We start from the raw sequence: 20,252 nt of genomic DNA, 5'->3' as shown, positions 1-20,252 counted from the left end.
ATACAGCCGACAAACCTCGGCCTCTCTGATGTTGAGTGATATCTTAGTCGGAATAAATTCGTTGCATCCGAGTAGTCTCCGACTCCAATACTCAAACATAACCTGTTAGAAGTTTGCCTCTCGTTCATGTTAAAGTTCAAAACACCCATTGAATTCGAAGCTTGTCGACCTTCACTTACCCCACTGTGATTTGTATCTTCGAATATTTCCCTAAGTTGCTATATCCGTCCAACGTGAGGGAGAAAAGTGTTGATATGCAGGCCGCTCCTTTTTCCCCTGTAACAGACATAAAAATTGTCTGTCAGAAGGAACGCTATCCACCCGGTTACTTCATGGTAAGATAACTTTTGAAAGGAATACACTGTCTTTGTATCAAACTCCATGAACCTTTTAGGCGAGCCAGAAAAGCTGTCTGGTAATCATATCTACGTTTTCAAGTATTTCGATTTTTGTCTTGGTAAATATTAATGAATTAGTTATGAATTTTATTATTTTGAATTTTTTATCTCAAATTTGTTTTGCTTTTCATGAGAGTACAATCATTTCCAACTAATGTAATTTTCTAGCATGGTATAAAGACAGGTGATGGTCCTTGCAGTCTTTATGGCACAAAATTGTGTTGTGATTGCTGTACCAGATATTGAAAGCAAGTCCACAAGCTGCATGATTAGTTTCAAAGAGAGGGTTTCCAGTTACAAGCCCTATCTACAAAGGAGAATCACTCTAGTGAACTCATAAGAATTTTGATTTTGTTTTAGAAATTTCTCATCACCAAACCTGTTTACTAAAACTTGTATTTTGCATACAACTTAAATAATGTTGATCACACTCCTCAAAATGTCAAGATTGCATTTAGAACAGTACAATTTCTCTGTTTACCAAACTAGGGCCCGTTTTTTCAAAATTCCTGGTAACTTTCCAGAGGATAGCATTAGCCACCCATTCAATAGTCGGGGCTCGACCATAAAATCCGCATTTCTTTGGCTTCATTCATAACTGGCAATTTAAACTTTTTATCTCCATGTCCCACACATTTTTTTTAAATAGTGGTAGCTTCAATTTATGTTAATCTTGTTTATTAAAATTAATTAGAGTGAGATTATTTTATTAAGCCATTGCTGTATATAACTGTTTGCAAATATTACAATGTGGCTGCTTTTATGCTTTCACTCATTTTCTTTTGTATAATTTTACTTCTTCACTCAATAAGCTTACAAAGACTGTTCAAGGTAATGATGGGCAGTTATTTGACAGCACATGGAGACATAAAGGGAAACGTTATCTTTGCTTTGGAAGACAGGTAACCAGCTTATGAAGAAAGATAGTAAACTTACCCTATACAAAGTTTATCAAAATTTGTGATGGTTAAAAATTTAAACAGTAGCCTTTCTCTTAGATGGTTGAGTCAGCTTTAAAACATAGCATATGATAGCCAATGCATATAAATAATGGTAATTGAACTGAGTTTGTTGTCCCAAATATAGGACTTGGTCAGTTCAAATATTTTATTGATGCAGTACTGAGCTGGTTTGAAATTAAATTCATCCATTTTTTTGGGGGGAAAAATATGAGTTTGGAAATAAAAGTTGCAAAATTTGCCACATGATACTCTTTGTCTTTCATTTTCCTGCAATTTGATTGGCTACATTAAACAAGCCTTGAAATCTGATTGGTTGTTTTGTTTTAGTGTGGCCTGCTCATTGGCTGGGAAAAAGATGTGATTTAAAGCAAAAAATGTTGTAATTCGTGAATAAATTGCACCAACTAGAGCCAATAAGTTTACAGGGACCACCAGTGATCTCAAAATAGGTGTAATAAAGAAAAAAACTGTGCAGCATTTCTTGAGGTTTATCACACAACAGGCTGCATCAGATTGAATTGTGTTTCAAATTTTGCAATTAAATCATCAAAACTATGTATAATAACCAAGTATACCAGGCTTGGGAAATCTCTTTCATTAATCAAATGTAAAAATAATTTTATACTGAATCTATGTATAATCAATTTTTCTTAGGGAGGACAGAATGTGATTGAAGACCTAACAATTATTGGTGAGGATGATCATGTGCCAGCAGGATTTACAGCACTCACAAAAGCTCATGATGATGGTATGTGCAGCCATTGATCTTTGGCAAATTTCTGAAGTACTTAATTATTCTGCTTCAAGGCAAGGTTGTTCTTCAACATGGTTATCTAGGCATGAGACTTGAGAAGCAGTACTCTCCAACACATTTGTTGGGACGCCCTTTGCCTATCCCGCCCCTCTCGATGTTGATCCACAAGATGGCATAGAAACATTGGCAATAGACCATTTTCAGTACAGTTTTGTACTTAGTTGCCAAGCCTTTGATTTGAAGTGAGACCTAAGATGACCTTGTCATGAAAGAGACCAATATCTATTAAGAATGATAACAAAGTAATTTACATCTGAAAAGCAGCAAAGTTTATATCATAGCAAGGTCATCCTTAGCTTTACCCCTCTTCAAAGGCTTGGCATCCAGCCACACAACTGTAAAATGGACTATTAAAAACATTGGAAGGAGGAGAGGGGCATAGGAATCATCATAGACGTTGTTCTGAAGATGTGTGTCTGAACTAATTATGTCTAGGAGTGAAGTTCTGATTTTTTTTCCTACACATGCACTGGTTTTGTGTTCCTTAAGGACTTTTCCTTCTTTGCTGTGTTTTTGCAATTATTGTACAGTTCCATAAACAGTTTTACAGTAATAGATAGCAGCAAGGGCTTGAGTTTCTACTTACCAGTAGTTATTTTATTATTGCATCATATTTTAAATTACAAGATTTTAATGAGCAGCAAATATGTGGCTTTAAGTGGCAAAAAATTTGATTGTTAAGTAGTATGACTGTGCTGTTTATAATTAATGTCCACTTTATATCCATCCTTAACCCTTTAACTCCCAAGATCCTAATGTTAATTCTCCCCTGAAGCTGCGATACATGTCCTTACAAATCAGGTACAAGAATTTGTTATTTGATGACTTTTACCTGATAAGTTTGAATATTCTCATTACCTGGTTGCTGGATATATGTATGGATATTTTAGGGAGAAGTTTCATGTCAATCACTTCTGGGAGTTAAAGGGTTAACCCAGGCAGCATTAACTCTGACCAAAACAGAATTTCTCCTTTCAAAATCAATACAATGTCAAGAAAAGATGTGATAAGAATAAAGAGAAATATCAGTTGGGCAATTGTTAATTGATCCAATACCAAATTCTCTTTACTAACATCATAAGAACTGTATGGCAGACAGTAAGGAGTATTACTTAATATGAGATCTGGGAGTGAAAGGGTTAAAGATAAAAAAGTCAGTCTCTGCTTTTGTGATTGCCAAAAGTAATTAATTAAATACTTTTTATGTACTTGTATGAGTCTTTCTCAACACTTCCCTACATCTACACAATATTATGTGGTCAAGGGATGAGAATAAAGAAAAATATCAATTATGAGATTACTAATTGATCCGATATTGAATTCTCTAAACTAACGTAAAGAGAATCATTTGGCAGACATTAAGGAGAAGTACTAATGAGATCTTGGGAGTTAAAAGGTTAATATCTTAGAGATCTTTGTATATTATACAGTCATGTAACTTCTCTCTTTCTTCCAGATGACAAAGCTCTGCGGAAACATTTTCTTTGTTTCAAAATCAAGGCAAGCAAGACAGCTGTCAGTGCAGTCTTTGATATTGTGTTAATTAACAGAAACAAAGGAGAAACAGCCCCTCCTGGATACAAATTAATTACGTAAGTATCTCTACATCAGTGCCTTGCTTTTCCAGGACTTAAATATGGAGAATGTGCCTGCTGAGTTGAGGTTATAAAGATTTAAAGTGTAATTTCAGGGAGTTGTTATGAATGGATACACCTAGTGACAGTAGAGCTGCTGTGTTATATACTGTACAGCTATTTGCATTAAGGTTGTCAGAAACAGGGGGAGTGTATGCAACATCCCCAAAAGCATTGTGGGTAGTTCTCAGGTCTGATGAATTCATTTTGTTCCCAAGACTGATTTTTAATTCTAAACTTGATGAAAAATGAAAAAAGAACAGAGTTACCCCAGTAAATGGCAGAAATGATGTAAACTTAATGTGAGCAAATTCAAAGTGACCTAACAAAAAATTGTTTACAACATAATATTCTATGATTTTTTTCCTCTTGTATCCAAGTGCATATGGGTGTTTATCCTCCATTTATCAGTCCTTTTCTCCATATTTACTTGTTTCACTTATTAAAATTCATTCATCACCTTTTGAAATTGTTATGTGCTATTTTTCCTTTTTTCTGACAACCTTTCTGCAAACAGCTGCATGGCAGAATCCTGATTGATGGAACCTTAATTGCTCAAAGTTCCAACTAAAGCTGGCATCTGTTGCTCAGTCCAACACTGTCAAATTTTTCACCCAGTGATATTCTGAATCCTCCAGTTAATCAAACTAGTTTTCAATAACATGGTGGCAAAACTGGCCAATAAGTGTCCATACACCAGAATTTCAACCCTAACCCTTTAAACCCTTGAGAGTGACTAATATCTAATTTATCCCAACAATATCACCCCAGACTCGCTCATTAGGGTCACAAGAATGAGGGAAATTAATTCAGCAACTTAAGAAGCTCTTGATTTTTAAAAAAATTCTCCTTGTCAGCACCCTAGGAATTTTGTAGAGAACAGTATTGAGAACAGGCATGATGTTATCAGAGCAAAAGGGTTAAATGACCAACAAACTCCTCTATCGACTGATGTATTGCACTGGGTGCTGAAGTACCATCGACTTTGACCATTATCAGTCATTTTTAGGACTATTCTATACCTCTGATGATCCAGTTTCATGGTCAAGTGTTGTTGAGGAATGTATATGTGTGTTTTTTTTTCCAGGAATGAGGTAAATAACTTGTCAGTGTGTTTCAAAGCAGCTCCAATGACAAGAGAACCACCAGGACCACCTTCAGTTCATCAGAATCCATATAGTGTACCTCCTCAAAATCAGTGGTTAGTTTCCTTTACATAAAAAGCTAACATGAAATAAAAAAATATTAAACAGTTGGTATCCATAATTTAACATCAAAATTAGTTGGTGAATATCATATGCAACCAGCTGAGCTTTTGTGCAAAAACAAGCTATGTTTGACCTAATAAAAGCAGTTATTCATTTAACCCATCAAATGACCAGCACCTAATTTCTCCTTACAGTAAAACTGCTGAATTGTTCATTAAAATCATGAGAATATAGGAAATGATTGCCAACCTAAGATGCTTTGATTGTTAAACAAATTCTCCTTGTTTGGACCAAAGGAAATGTATAGAGAAAAGTAAAGAGAATATGGATACTGATCTCAGGGTGTAAAAGGTTAGCTTAGGCTCAGATCATACAAGCCATCTAGTGAACACAAGAAGTAATGTGCCTGAAAAAGTATCAATGGCACATGCCAGTAATGATTGGACTATTATGTTTAGAAATATGGATGTTGTATGCTTTCTTAAAAAATATATTTTTGAAACTTACAACTAATACCAGGGACAGATCTTGGGGAAGGGTAGTGGGGATGCACAACCCCACCCCTTTGAGATGATCTCCAGCTTTCTAATGTAACTTCATGGTTATGCAAAATCTACTGTACTGTTTGCTATGTATTCTTAGTAGTTCACATTATGTTACTGCCCTTCTTTTCTGTTCGCTTTAAAATGTTTCTTATTGTATCATGTGTCAGTTACTTCATTCCTTTGTGGTGCACCCCTTCTAAGAACACCCTGGATCTACCTTGGCATACACAAAGATATCCATTAGCTAAGCACAAAGAAAATAAACTCATTCTGTGCCAGACGTTTACAGTGTCTTTACCTTTCCATAGGTATGGTCAGGCTCCAGTCCCAAGTCCCCAGCAGCACCAGCTAGGTTATCAAGCACTTCCTGCAGTGTCAGCTAAACCTGGAGCAAGTTCTGGTGAGTATAACCTTGTCTGTAGCAACCAATGTGATAGGATACTTGGAGAAGAGGAAAATTTTACAACAGAATAAAACCTTAAACTTCGGTTTCTTGTGGTAGAAGAACGCTAGAAGGGAATGGATGAAGTGAAGGGAAAGAGCACAATGGAAAGGAAATTATTGCGGCTGATTTGTATTGACTTCCTCACCATAAGTAACCATGATCTTTGAATGAACCACCTAGAGATGAAATTAATATTAAACAACTTCCATCTCTGGAAACTTGCTTCTTAATTAAGAGAGCTCACTTATACAAACTACAGGTGTGAATACATACATGTTCATGTACACTTACCTGCACCAGAAAATGAACACTTTCTAAGCAGCATGATCTGCGAGCTCAGTGGTGTTCTGTCGCAATATTTGTGACAATTGTTCTTTCTTATGTAACACTTTGCTCTTTGTTTTCTTCGCTGAGGTCTTTGAATTATGTCAGTGCTCATCTTTATTATCGCCCAAACATGGGTAAAGATACAGTGCATTTGTTTGCCAGTGATACTCAGTTTTTTTTTCTTATTCTTGATAGCAATTGAAGGCCTTCCGTTTGAGGTCAATTCCAAGTTTGAGATGCTGTGGAAAAAGTCAGGGGTAGGTTAAAGTCGTCTACCACAGCGGTGCTCATAATGTAGGACATGCGCAAGGGAACCAATTTTGGCCGGTAGTGCGTTAATGTGCTGCTTAAAATTTCAAAGGAAAACTTAAGAAACCACCGCTGACACACAAGATATGTGAAAAAAGAAATGTTAATTAGTTCATAGGATTCTGTGAAAGCAAACGAAGTAAAAAAAAAAAAAAAAAAAGGAAAATGGATTATTTTCGAACACAAAGTTTGTCTACGTATGGATTTCTTTCTGGTTACCATTGTGTCTTGAGCTTTTTGGAAAAAGTCAAACGATTTTCAAACACCGCGACTTGCTCGCTCATGCAGTTGTTTATAACTCTCTTGTTAGACAACTTGATTCTAACATCCTGAAAGCACGCCGCCTAGTCACCACAGCGTTTGCACATTCGCCTACGTCTGACGGCTGTGCTAAGTAGACCTTACAGCTGTAAGCGTTGCAGTGTGATCTTAATGAACAACATAGAATCGTTTTTGCTCGAATGTAGGTTTGCGCCGACTTGTCTTAAATTCGAATATTCTTTGCATGAGCGAAAACGCAAGGATTTAAAGTTAGAAATAGGAATGAGAAAATGAACGGGGTGGTTCAGTGGTTGGGCGTCTTTATTTTGAGAAAATTATGATATTAAGGGGTGAAGATCATTTGTTATCCAATATTTAACAGAGAACAGAGAAGATATTCAACATACTCTCTTTAACGAGGGTGTTGTATCTTTTTTTCAGCCTGTGATTCCCGCTATGCAAAGCTTATCTGTCAGTGAAATAGACGTAAAGGTAAGTGGAACTTTCCGTTGAAGCCGGCTCCAAACCTGCGGGCTTGGTGATCAGTGCTGCAGCGGTAATGAGAGACTGCTCCCAGGCTTACAAGGCCCGATTGCAGTCTTGTTCATTGTTCCCATGAAGCTTAGATTCCCCGAGAATGCCTCTTGAGGGATCAACTTCGGAACCAGCTTATTACTATGAACTAAGAATTTCAGCTCGGTCTTCTTATGCCAAGTTATAAATCGGGATATATTTGTTAGTTCATCCTATTAGCCATTAGGCAATGTCTTGAAATTTTCTAAATTTGCATGGCCTAGGCTGGTTAAAAGTGACATGTATTTTGGTCGAAATTTCGTTTCGCGTTTGTTTTTTCTCTTCCAGTATAACTATGACTTCAGCAAAGAGCGAGCTGTTACATCAAGATGAGAGAAACAAGCTGTCTGAGTCAGTCAGATGAATGGTTCGTCTTGCTGTGTCATGCAGCCGATTCCAATCTCTCAAAGCATGGTTACAGCTCCGGCGGCAGCAATCACAAATTATATGCGACTGACCATTACAGCTTTGGAAGAGAACTTAAGATACAAAAACATTCCGAGTTATGTCTCCCTAAGTTTTCTAAATGAACTGTCCAATATAATTTACTCTGTCAACTTCACTCTGCTGCCATTCTCTTCTTCATTTTACCACATTATTTTGCTCCAGGCAGTTTTTCTTGTCAAATTCCCTCGTCCATGTTATGTATTGAGCCGAGAGACTTGTTACGTCCGGAAAACCTTTCCACAAAACTGAGATACGTAAAGGTAGTGCTTGAAGGACGCTTTTGGTGTCCATTGAACTGTGGAACAAAATGAATGAAACTGGAATAAACTAAGACATGAAAAAGTAAACCCAAGGTCTTAATGATATTTTGTGCATTCTTGATATTTTGTGGTAAACAAAAGATATCATGGGCAGAACAATAGCTCTGCTCGAGTGTTTTAAAACTTCGTAAATGTCTTAGCCGTCCTCTGAAAGACAACAACTTGAAATTACCAAAATTTGCGTGGTGTTAGAACCGAAACCCTGACGGCGAGTCATTTAAGTTCCCATTTGGAACTCAACGTTGCTCACGTGCGTGAAGCTGTAGTTGAGGTGTGGCGCTGTAAGAGAAGGTACACGCATCCAGCTATTCGCAAAAAATTCTAACCGTTAATATAGATTCATTTTTTAATCAACGTCTTCCTCGGCGTTGAGGGCCTGACCGCCAAAGATCCCTTCTTTTAATGTGACAAACGTACAAAACGAAATTACGAGGACATCTAAAACAATATGTTCAACAACAAAGGAAATGCCTAAAGCTGGTTTTTTTTTTTTATTACCTAGTTGGCAAGAGATAATTGATTCGCTTGTGTTGTCAGCTAATCCTTAATGGACAAAACATTGGCGCCGTTTTAGTCAACTCGGACTCTTAGGATTAAAGACTCTAAATTCTGAAAATACCGGCCGGATTCAAGATCGGACAAATTCAGATGTATTTAGGTGGTTTAATTAGTTCAGGTCACTATGCATTTATGCTAATCTATGTTAAATAAAGGATTCTCATTAGAACAGGTCGCTTTCCTTTGAACCCACCGAGGGTTGATGAGGGTCAAAGTAATAAAATGGTTAGTTTAGGGCGTAACTAAACCAATAACGGAATTAAAATCTGACTTCATGATACGTAGAGTTATTTGATTTGAAAGTATGGAGTTAAACAGAAATCTTTCCTAGAGGGAAAATTTCCCTCTAACCAGGTGTATACAAAACAATGGCGAAACAAATAAATTACTAGCTGGATTGATGTTTTGTTCTAAATTGGTATAGGGTTTTACGTAAATCTTTCCAAGGGCTGCCACCCTTTTTAATTGCCTTGATAATGATCTTAAGCAAATAGGTAGTGTTGATTAGTCATTATTTAATATATGCATTTGTACTGCTGTGAAAACCGTAAGTTAGATAACTCATTGGGTTAATTACGTCACCTTCGTTAACTAAAGAATATTGCGTTTTATTGTATTGTATTAAATATGGGTTTTGGGTTTAAGCGTGGAGTAAATGCAACTGTGGAAAACATCTCAAATGTTTGCATGAAAAACCCTTAGGGAAGGTCTTAGTAGGCTGTTCCTTTAGAGTGGTGTATGAACGAGCCATTAAAAGGCGCCTATGTTTCACAAAGAGGATGGTCACTTGTAAGATACTTTGATAGATATGATAAAATAAAATAAGATAATTAAGTAATATTAATAACTTACCTTTTTATTGGCTCTCTAAAGGGTGGAAAAAAGTTCAATGAAGTTTCTTATTTACTTCAGCAATAGATAAAGAGATCTATTTTGTCATCGCAATCGACTAGTATTGCTCCAAGGGAGAACATCTATCTGAAGTTTCGAAAAGGTATGATATCTGATCAAAGTTTATGTGTGATTTTGGGCCACTTTTAACCCCTAATGCGGGAACTCATCACAATTCTCGTAACTGCACAGCATTTGTATCCTATCAGCCGTGCATGAGGGTAAAACAACGCATTAGTTCGGGGATCGACTAAACTCCATGTGAGCAAATATGTAATAGCTTCTTTTCACTAGAGCTTCACTTCCAGAAGGAACAACCCCGCAAGTTTTGAGTCCAGTCCGAACTGATGCAGACTGAAATGCGTTAGGTGTTCATAAGTTAACATTTCAAATACATATTATAAGCCTAGAACCGAGGGTCCAAAATAGACTTTTTCAATCCCGCATTCTGCCGATATTTTTCATTCCATCCCGCCATTCCGCCATCCCGCTGCAATGAACATTTTAATCCCGATCCCGCTGGGTTAAACCCAAGTTGCTTTAGTTCACCACCAACTAATGGACAAATTAGCCTTTGCAATATTTATGATGTACTATCACTATGGAAAAAGGAAAAGACTTAATGCGTATTTAACGCTTAAAAAACGGATGTTCCTCGGTGTGTTTACGGTCATTTCTAAATGAGACAAAAAAAAAACCCTCCATCATCAGAAGGACCAACAGTAGAGTTTTACTGTCACAGTAGTGGATAAAAATTCTTCAGCCGATCGCCTAACACTAGGAGTCATATCTCAGAGATACAACAGACTTCATCAACTTCATGGGAAGAAACAGAGCTTCCGAAAAAAGTGATACTCGTTTCGCTGGACGTTACGGGCTTATACCCGTCCTATCCTCTATCCCGCCTTCCCGGTCTCGCCTTCCTATTTTCATCCCGCATCTCGCCTTTAAAATTTCTCTTATCCCATCCCACATCCCATTATCACATCCCGCCGAACCTATATTGGAACCTCTAGAACCATGATTCTTTGTCTTCAGTTGCGGCATTCATTTGATAATCACACGCCCTACTTATCCAACGCCCACGAGGTGATACTTTTATCATGGCGTTCGGACGCGGCTTCAAGCTCTCCGCAAATTTATGTGTGTTTCTCTGTATTTACATCACTTTGGAGTTCTTCAGGTTCTCAGATGTATATGAGAACACTTTGCTTAACGATAGAGAGACGTATTTTGTTTCCCAGATGAATTGCAGGGCTGAAGTTGCTGGTGCTTCATTTCATCGAAACGAACCGACCCGGAGGCAAGAGTCTAATGGACGACTGAAGAGTGTTATGCTTTGTAAGCTTTTTCATCGTGCCTGTTTTGCTTTGACTCTTATTGCTCTTGCTGGTGACATTGAGATTAATCCCGGCTACCAGACATTTGCTGATATCAAGTCCACTAGAGGTCTCAAGATTGCTCACTTGAATATACGAAGTCTCGCAAACAAAACCGACTCTCTGCGTCTTGAGGGAATTAACAACAAAACTTTTGACGTGCTAACTCTGTGCGAGACTTGGCTGGATTCCTCAACAAGTGATGCTGAAATAAAACTCCCTGGATTTGTGTGCATAAGGTTAGATCGCACTGGCAATAAAGAGGGATATGGCGGAGTTGCTATGTATGTAAGAGAAGATTTGGCGTTTCGTTTGCGGAATGATATCAATACTGGTGGACAGGAATGTTTATGGATTGAGTTAATTCGAGATAAATGTAAGCCAACGTTATTATGTTGCGCTTATAGAGCACCAGATGCCGATCTCCGCACTTTTATTTCGTCTCTGCGAGATAGTATGCCTGCTGTTGATCTTGAAAAATCGGATGTGGTCATTTTAGGAGATCTAAACGCAAACATGATGCCTAATTCAAAATTGCCCAAGAAAGACAAACAACTACTTCTCAACTTCTCGCGCGCTTTTGACTTCACACAGCTGATAAAAGAGCCTACTCGAATATCTGACACCTCACGGACCTTGATTGACCTGATTTTTGTCAATAATGAACATCGCATTGTTAAATCTGGTGTTGTTCCGTTTCCATTGAGCGACCATTACCTGGTGTTTTGCATTCTAAAGATTGGTGTGCACACAAAAGCACATCCAAGAATGTTTGAGTATCGCTCTTACAAGAATTTCGATGCGAATTCATTTAACGAAGATCTTAGGAATGTTCCTTGGCACGTCGTTGACAATGAAAACAATATCGATGACGCTTTATTAACTTGGAACAAACTGTTTTCAGAAGTTGCAGACGATCATGCACCTGTCAAACGACGACGTGTGAAGGGAACACCTCTTCCTTGGATGAATAGCAAAATTAGCGAATCAATGAGAGATCGAGACTGGTATCATCGTAAAGCACGTAAATCGAACTCAGAAAAGCACTGGAACACTTACAGGAAACTGAGGAACAAAGTAAACCGCTTAGTAAAATCTGCTAAGTCGAAATATTACTGTGACATTATCGAGGAAGCCAGAGGAGATCACGGCAAAATGTGGAAAGCTGTAAACGAAGCATGCAATCGTAATTCATCCTCAGAAAAGGTTCAGTGCATCATTTCCGATGGCATTCAGCACACCACTTCCAAATCCATTGCTGTTGCTTTGAATAGCTTCTTTGCATCCATAGGCAAGCGCCTAGCTGACAAAATAACGACTACCTGGTCGAATTGCAACTTGGTTTTAGAACAACCGTTGTCTCAGTTCCAGTTAACTGAACTAGAGGAATCGTTTGTGCTTCAGCAGCTTACCTCTTTGAAGACAAATAAAGCAATTGGTTTGGACAAAATTAGTGCTAGACTACTCAAGAGATCTGCTAATACAATCACTCCCTCCATCACTAAGCTGTTGAATCGATCGATTCTTACTGGTAAATTTCCTAAATTGTGGAAATGCTCAAAAATTACAGCCTTGTTTAAATCAGGCGACCGGTCAAATGCATCGAACTATCGACCTATCTCTATTTTACCGACACTCAGTAAAATTCTCGAGAAAGCCGTGCATTCCCAGTTGTACCAGTACTTGGTTATTAACAACCTTCTCACAAGGAAACAGTTTGGATTCAGGAAGGGGCTCTCTACTGAATCTGCTTTGACATCATTTGCTGATGAAGTCTTATTGAACATGGAACAAGGTAAACTGTGTGGGGCCGTGTTTTTGGATTTAACCAAGGCTTTCGACACCGTGGACCATCGGATTTTGTTACGCAAGCTTTCCAAAATTGGTTTATGTGAGAACTCGCTTCAGTGGTTCCGCTCTTACATTACTGACAGGAAACAGCGTACATGTTGTGGGAATGAGTTGTCTGATGAATTGCCAGTTACCCATGGGGTCCCTCAGGGAAGTATTCTGGGTCCTCTGCTATTTGTCATCTACATTAACGATTTGCCAAGCGTTCTAGATGCCTGTCAAGCATCACTTTATGCAGATGACACGGTGATCTACTGCTATGGGTCTTCCTCTCAGGAGCTGACTGAAAAGCTCAACCAAGACCTCCTGGCTGTGGCGAAATGGCTGAATGAACATAAGTTAACACTGAATCTGGACAAAACCAAATGCATGCTTATAGGCAGTAACAAGAAGTTACAGAGGAAAATAGCTCTAACTGTTTCAATCTTTGATCATTGTATAAACAATGTTACTTGTTTTCAAATATCTTGGAATCTTAATATCGTCTGATTTTTCGTGGACAAATCATGTCGAATACATGGCAGGGAAAGTAAATCAAAGGCTTGGCCTACTTAGACGCATTAAGCATTTGTTACCGTTTAAGGCGCGCATCCTTTTTTTATAAAAGCCTTGTTATGCCCTTATTCGAGTATGCTGATTTAGTTTGGGGAGACAAACATAATGTAACTTTAATGTCTAGTTTGCAAGTGCTTCAAAATAAGGCGGCTAAAATAATATTAGATCGACCACTGTATTCCTCTGCGTCTGATGCGTTAACTACACTGAAGTGGTTAACACTAGAAAAAAGGCGCTTCCAGCGCCGATGCGTACATGTATATAAATGTCTTAATGGTCTCACGCATCACGAATTAACATTAGTCACTCAGCAAGAACAGCATAGTTACAACACAAGAAATAAAGAAAACCTCAAAATTCCATCCGTTAAAAGAAACTGGGGTAAACAAAGAACTGGCTATCATGCTGTAAGTGATTTTAACTCGCTGGACAAAACTATACGAGCCTCTGATAATGTAAATATTTTGAAGCGTCAGATTTTTAATTCATTGATTTAAGTTTTGTATTACACATAAGATACATTAGTTTTTAATAGCATCTTTTAGCATTTTTATTCATTGTAAATTTTTAATTTTTAATTTTCGAGGTCCTTTTTGTAAACCACTTTTTAGTGAAAAAGTTTCCTCATTAAAGATTGTCATTTAATAGATAATTGTCTAATGCACAATAATCAATTTTCTTGTATCTACGCCTAGTAGACTCCTTTAATAATTCTGGCAGCAAATGAAACCACGACTGTTTTCTGTTTTTTTTTTCTTGTCTAATCATTTGATGGAACTTTCCGAATTTCATCATTTTGCCACAATTCAAGACATTTTGTTAAATTAATGCAAATCTATTCAGGTTATCAATATGGACATGCGCGTGACACTTATACTGATAGTCTTGGTTGCCATGACAATGGGACTTCATTTGAGGAGCCGTTTTGGCTTAAAACAGGGTGATGAGGTACGGTGTCATGATGCTATTGATAAATAGTAAATATTTACATGTAATTACTTGTCTGTTGGCTTTTGTTTTATTTTCTCACACATCGACATGAGAGGTACTTATGCTCTTATTTTAATAGTGCATTGCTGATGTCTCTCATAGATACAAGGTAAAGTTCGATTCTCCAGCAAGGGTGGCCCTGGAAGAAGAGAGCTTGTAAAAAATGCTACCGTCGTTTTATTACCACTCCCACGAACTGTTGCACTCCGGATCAAACTTGGTAAGTATTACTCGACATTTAAATCATATGAGTTGAGTTGAGGCATGACATTTTTACAAATATTTAGGTGTTGAGAAACCTCGCACATACATAAAAAGTCGCCATTTCAGTTTACCATACGTGTACTAATCAAGCATTAACAGGGATGAGTGTAGTATAATTCAGGGAGTAACCTAGCGAGTGATTTCAAACTGTCCAAGCGCGTAGCGCAAGACTTATATGAAACTATGAGCGTGATTGCCCCTGAATTGTCCGACATGAAGTGCGACGGCCACCTGTGCCGATAACAAAATGCGAGAAACTCAGGAATTAAATATTTAATGTAAGGGCACATACCCTGAATACCAGTCAATAGACTAGTTAATTTCTTCCATGTTTGTTTTCAGTGTGAACCTCTCAACCTGCTTGCTTAAAAAGTTTTTCTTTGTTTCGATTGGCCGGCATTGGTTAGGTAGTTAAGTTTTATTGGCCAATGACTTTAAATGTTTAATTTTTATTGGCTCGTTAATTGTCTGTTTTGGCCTGCCCGATTCTGTCCAGTAACCAGTGTTTGTAATCGGACAGGTAAAATCAGACATTTTGTACTTAAAGCAGATAGGGGCTGTAAGGAACCACTCATATCCGAGCATTTTGTAATAAGCACAATTATATGGAGTATCCGCGCAGTGTAATGAACCCTACCGAGTTCTTTTCAGCTTTTAAATATTTTTTGTAATACCTAATTAGAACTCTACTTTATTTTTAATGATTTACAGTAAATGGGATGGAAAATGTCATTAAACCGAAGTGAGCGCAAATCGAAGAAAGTACAGAGATTTTGTGGAGCTAGTGAAGATATTTAAACGTGCGATTTCATGTTCCATTCAAGTCCGAAACTTTTCGTAACCGGTAGAAAAATAGAAATAATAAGCTCCACTGATCTTTGAAATAAAATAACTGCCTATTGGCGTTTTTCACGGTTGTTTTGAGTTAAACGAATCGAGCTTTTCTCAGTAAAGAGTACCACCCTTTCCTGGGAGAGTAGAAATACTCCTGGACCCTTCATAGTCCCCCATGATATGGAAAGCAAAATAGGCTCTGGCATTGTAGGCCACACACCTCAGGTTTTCATTGGCGCTGCGACACGAACGGCGAACCCAAGCGTTTCGAGTCGGCGAGCGATGTGAGCACTCAAGAAGTCCTCGAGGGTTCGGTTCTACCGATTCTAAGTACCAAGCCCCTCACAGACCTCTTGCACAAAATGCATGCCCCCGGGGCCAAAGACTGTTGCGTTGCGGGTGAAACGACAGGGTGGTGCGTATTAGTACTTGACATTTGAAGCTTATGAGTTGAGTGGGTGCTTGGAAAGTTAGAAAAAAGGTCTATTAGCGAACCTGTTCTGCGAAAAATGGCGTGTAAAAGGATTAAAGGATTGGGCCTTTTTATGAGGGGAATGTCGAATTAGTAGTTCAAAGCAATGTCGAGAATAGTTCACCTTAAAATGCATAAAGGCGCGGTAGCCGAGTTTACCGATGTTATACAGGAGCTGATTGGTTTTACGTTCCTAAAGGCAGATAGCTGAAGGACTATGTTTATTTATTGCGTTTCCTGCATTGGCCTTCGACCTAAAAAACAGCTGAACGTTACCAGCGTTCTAAAACTTGCCACTGATATTCTCTACATCATTGATATTTTACCGTTTTTAAAGAGTTTGGTATTAAAATTTCGGTTTTTTAGAGAAACTTAGGAAGCTATCAACCTGGTTGCATGTTTGACGACATATAAACGTATTCATTCGGCCCTAGCCATCACTAACAGTCTTCAACTGAAGAAAGCAGTCAGTAGAACACATTTCAGCAGGACAATTCTGTTCCACCCGGCGAAAACAAAAGAAGTTAATTGAAAACGCTTTTATCTATGTTCTCCGGATTTTATCGTTCCATTCTCTCTTCTATGAAGCGGGCAGTCAACTTTCAATAACTATCTGCTCTTAAAAGTCCCTGTTGGCGGCTTATTTATTGCCGAATTGAAAGCTGTAAATTGTTTGTAATATTTATGATTAGAAAGGTGCTTTTAACGAAACTTTCAGTTATCCATTTATTCAAAATATAATGAGGTTTCAGAAAGTTCTCTGTGTCAAAAGTTTAAAACAGGTTTAGGACTATAGATACTGGAGCGATTGGACTAGAATAGCTCTTTGTACTCTAAAATATTTATTGATTGTGTTGATTTTGTAGCGCAATCTCGACTAAAATTTGGAAGTTTCTCCTCATTTAGAAGTCCCTATTTCAATCAATCTTAGAGACCTATTTTTTTTTTAGCAATTTATAAATTTTTATCCTCTTAATGCGACAAGAGATCACTCAGACAGTATGTTATTGAAGTTTATTCATAGAATTCTATTCTAAAGAGGTGCTGGCTACAATTAGCTTTCATGGTTATTTTCTGGCTGTTAAATCAGGCAGAGATGCACTGCTCTGGTATCGTGGATTGACACTGTTGTAGATCAATTGACGCACCATCCATGTGGGCCAACGCTGAAAAAAAAAATGAAATAAAATGAGATGTCAATAACAAGGATGACGAGGAATATAACAATGATGATGACACTGTCATTGACAGAGAAAGAGGCAGTAAAATAGACAGAGACAGGGACAGGGACAGTGACAGGGACAGGGACAGGGAAAGGGAAAGGGACAGTGACAGGGACAGGGACAGGGAAAGGGAAAGGGAAAGGGAAAGGGACAGTGACAGACAGTGAAAGGGAAAGTGAAAGTGAAAGTGACAGTGACAGTGACAGTGACAGTGACAGGAAAAGTGACAGTGACAGTGACAGTGAAAATGATAGTGACAGTGACGGAGACAGAGACAGAGACAGGGACAGTGACAGTTACAGTGACAGTGACGGGGACGGGGACGGGGACGGGGACGGGGACAGCGACAGTGACAGTAACAGAGACGGGGACAGCGACAGTGAAGGGATGATGGCATGGTATCATCGTTAAATCTTTAACTCAACTGAAAAAGTGAGCTTTTATTAAAATTGTTTCTTATAGGATAATTACCATCTCTTTGGCGGGCAGCAAGTGTGACTTGAAGGTCCAAGAATAGTTGGAAAACGTAGACAACCAGGGTCATTCATGGTCTCGATCTATAACGCACATTGTAATCATTACTACCAAAGTGAATAACCAACTGGTTATCCTTCTCGATCAGTCAGATTCTTTACTTCGTATTTATAGAAATCTTCATCAGTAAAGGAAATAGTACACAACGCAGTAGTAGTATCTTAAAGGAAGCTCTCCTGTAACTGCACTAACTTAAAAGTATTCTTACATTGTCATCCTGTGGTAGCTCATCATCCTCTTTGAAATCAAAACGGCTCCTCAAACGTTTTCCCATTGTAATGGCAACAAAGACCACCAGCACAAGTGTCACGCGCATGTCCATTCTGATAACCAGAATAGATTTACATTTAGGGCAAACAAAAAGCATCAAATAATTGCATCAGAAAAGTTTTAAAATATTCCTGCTGCGCTTGAAACATGTATGACATACGTGACAAGGAATGGAGTGTATTAACTACGAGTTGGGGCAAATAAAAAGCAATAAATAACTGCATTAGGTAAGTTATTCCCCCACTCTGCATTGTGACTGAGAGAAGTCGATGGCCATGCATAAGATTATCGTATCTGTCTCGTGTCTATTGAGAGAATGTTTTGTCTTGTCACAATTTTTTTCAATTGAATACTGAGTATATAATGGATAAGCCTACTCTCGCTCTCTTAAAATGCGTTATTTGATGAAAAATCACCATTACACGAAGATAGAATCACTGGGCCAAGATTTTTCACCCATTTTGTTTGCAAAAACTTTTTATACGCCATGTATAAAAACGCCACGCGATCGGGCAAAATTGTGTGTAGCAAATCGTTCGGAAATTGTCCAATTGTCTCAGTAAAGATTCCCGAATGCGAAAAAACATCTCACCCCCTTTCCACGGCACAAAACTGACAAAATTCAAATATGATTTAACAATAAAGACGCCCATAGCAAGGCAGGTAAATATTTGCCTAACTTTGGTTAGATATTCTTACCTTTCCTACTTTAAAAGCGTCCAGACTTCAGACACGTGTTCCTCTCAAAGAGATGCAAGTCAATGACGAAATCCCTGCTCAATCGATAAAACTAAAAAAAAAAGTCAGGCTATTATAATATTTCCGGTATTATCCTTTTCGGCATCATTCATTGTTTCCCTTTGTGAATGGACAATACTATCCTACCAATAACTTTTATAACATAGCTAGTAAATTTGTCCAATCAAATTCAATTGCATGAGCGTGCTTCATATTCCTACTGTGCACGCTCATGACTTCAGCAAACAAATCCCTAGAGAAAAAAATTTTCCCCGCGATTTCTTATTTTTATTTTTTACTTTTTATAAAGTGCATTTACACGCATGAATTTGAAACTGCTCACTTAAGGTTATATTACAATTACAAGGAATCTAAGAGAGGGAAGAGTGACCATAATTCATCAATCGAGCTGAATTTTCGGGTGAATTTGACTGATCTTGACATCGGCACCGATGATTGTACCACCTGTACACGTGTGAGGAGGGCTTATCAAACGTTGGTTTTCATATACTGGTGATGAAATTGCTCACTTACTGTTATCTTACACCTGCAAATGACTCTAAGAGAAGGAAGAATGACCACAATTCATTAATCCAGCTGAATTTTCGGGTGAATTTGACCGATCTTGACATCGGCGCCGATGTCAGGCTTGATTACACTGTGCACACCAACGCGTAATGGATTCGCAAATCAAGTGCTTCCCTTGAAGTTTGGTCTGAAAAGAATTATGGATATTTACAACCTGGGTCTAAAAATGGTATTTTCTTTTCTGAAATAAGGCTAAGATTTGGAGAGCTGGTCGCGCACCCTTGTCAAAAGTTACAATGAAAGCACACCCCGAGACATCTCTCTCGCGTTTTTTATTTTTAATCGTTACACGAGCTCAAAATGTTTCTTTCCGTTCTTTTGTTTGAAAGATATTGAGAATGATCCCCATTAAAAGGTGGAAAATCAAAAATATTGACAAACGAACGTGGAAGAAGTGGACCGTGATGCGGTATTGAAATGCAGAAAATAATCGAAACGAGTGATATTTATAGAACATTCTGGGTTGTTCGTAATGACTATTTTCGCTTCAAGGATTGTTTATCGTTCGTATAAAACTGTTTCAAAAATACTTCACCATGAAACGCGTAAAGGTGTTGTAAGAATGCAGAATGGTATTTCGATAACAGCAGTTTGCAGATGTTTGGAGGAACGGAGATACTGGAGTAGGTGTCTTCATTGTTTTTCTTTGATGGTCCGTTGACCAGAACTACTACTAATATTTGTGACTGTTACGTTTCAAAATTCCCTAAAGTATTGTCATTCACATTTCAAGAAAAGGTTTAGAGATGTAAGTTACGGAATTTTAAGGTTCTGTCAAAGAAAATTGAATTTCCATATTTGATAGGCCCCAACCACCACAATTCTATTTTTTTTTTACATAAACAGTCATTTTAGAAGCTGG

At 38.0% G+C, this 20,252-nt stretch overlaps 2 protein-coding genes and 2 long non-coding RNA genes across 4 annotated transcripts; 3 read left to right on the top strand and 1 right to left on the bottom strand.

The window, feature by feature from the left end:
- The first annotated feature begins 33 nt into the window (after positions 1-33).
- Positions 34-8,270, top strand: LOC113673833 (multivesicular body subunit 12B). The gene is made up of 9 exons (XM_027190281.2): positions 34-335; positions 1,211-1,300; positions 2,015-2,108; positions 3,631-3,766; positions 4,896-5,009; positions 5,870-5,961; positions 6,529-6,590; positions 7,345-7,395; positions 7,765-8,270. Exons 1-9 carry the CDS (start codon positions 255-257, stop codon positions 7,807-7,809), a joined length of 765 nt encoding a protein of 254 aa, XP_027046082.2. The 5' UTR covers positions 34-254; the 3' UTR covers positions 7,810-8,270.
- A 1,390-nt stretch (positions 8,271-9,660) lies between these two features.
- On the top strand, positions 9,661-15,642 carry LOC149046643 (uncharacterized). The gene is made up of 4 exons (XR_016186024.1): positions 9,661-9,795; positions 14,321-14,425; positions 14,570-14,687; positions 15,443-15,642. It is a non-coding gene; the product is annotated as an uncharacterized LOC149046643 (long non-coding RNA).
- LOC149046644 (uncharacterized) lies at positions 10,796-12,827 on the top strand. The gene is made up of 2 exons (XM_089202618.1): positions 10,796-12,602; positions 12,781-12,827. The coding sequence occupies exons 1-2, from the start codon at positions 10,796-10,798 to the stop codon at positions 12,825-12,827; spliced, it is 1,854 nt and encodes a 617-aa protein (XP_089058744.1).
- A 1,394-nt stretch (positions 15,643-17,036) lies between the features above and the next one.
- On the bottom strand, positions 17,037-18,147 carry LOC113673831 (uncharacterized). The gene is made up of 3 exons (XR_016186023.1): positions 18,003-18,147; positions 17,732-17,817; positions 17,037-17,203 (listed from the first exon to the last, which is right to left on the bottom strand). It is a non-coding gene; the product is annotated as an uncharacterized LOC113673831 (long non-coding RNA).
- Between the last annotated feature and the right edge of the window lie 2,105 nt (positions 18,148-20,252).

Source organism: Pocillopora damicornis, chromosome 4 (assembly GCF_964200805.1).
Source record: "Pocillopora damicornis chromosome 4, jaPocDami1.2, whole genome shotgun sequence".
Classification (NCBI taxonomy): domain Eukaryota; kingdom Metazoa; phylum Cnidaria; class Anthozoa; order Scleractinia; family Pocilloporidae; genus Pocillopora; species Pocillopora damicornis.
This window is presented reverse-complemented; position numbering and strand designations above follow the sequence as displayed.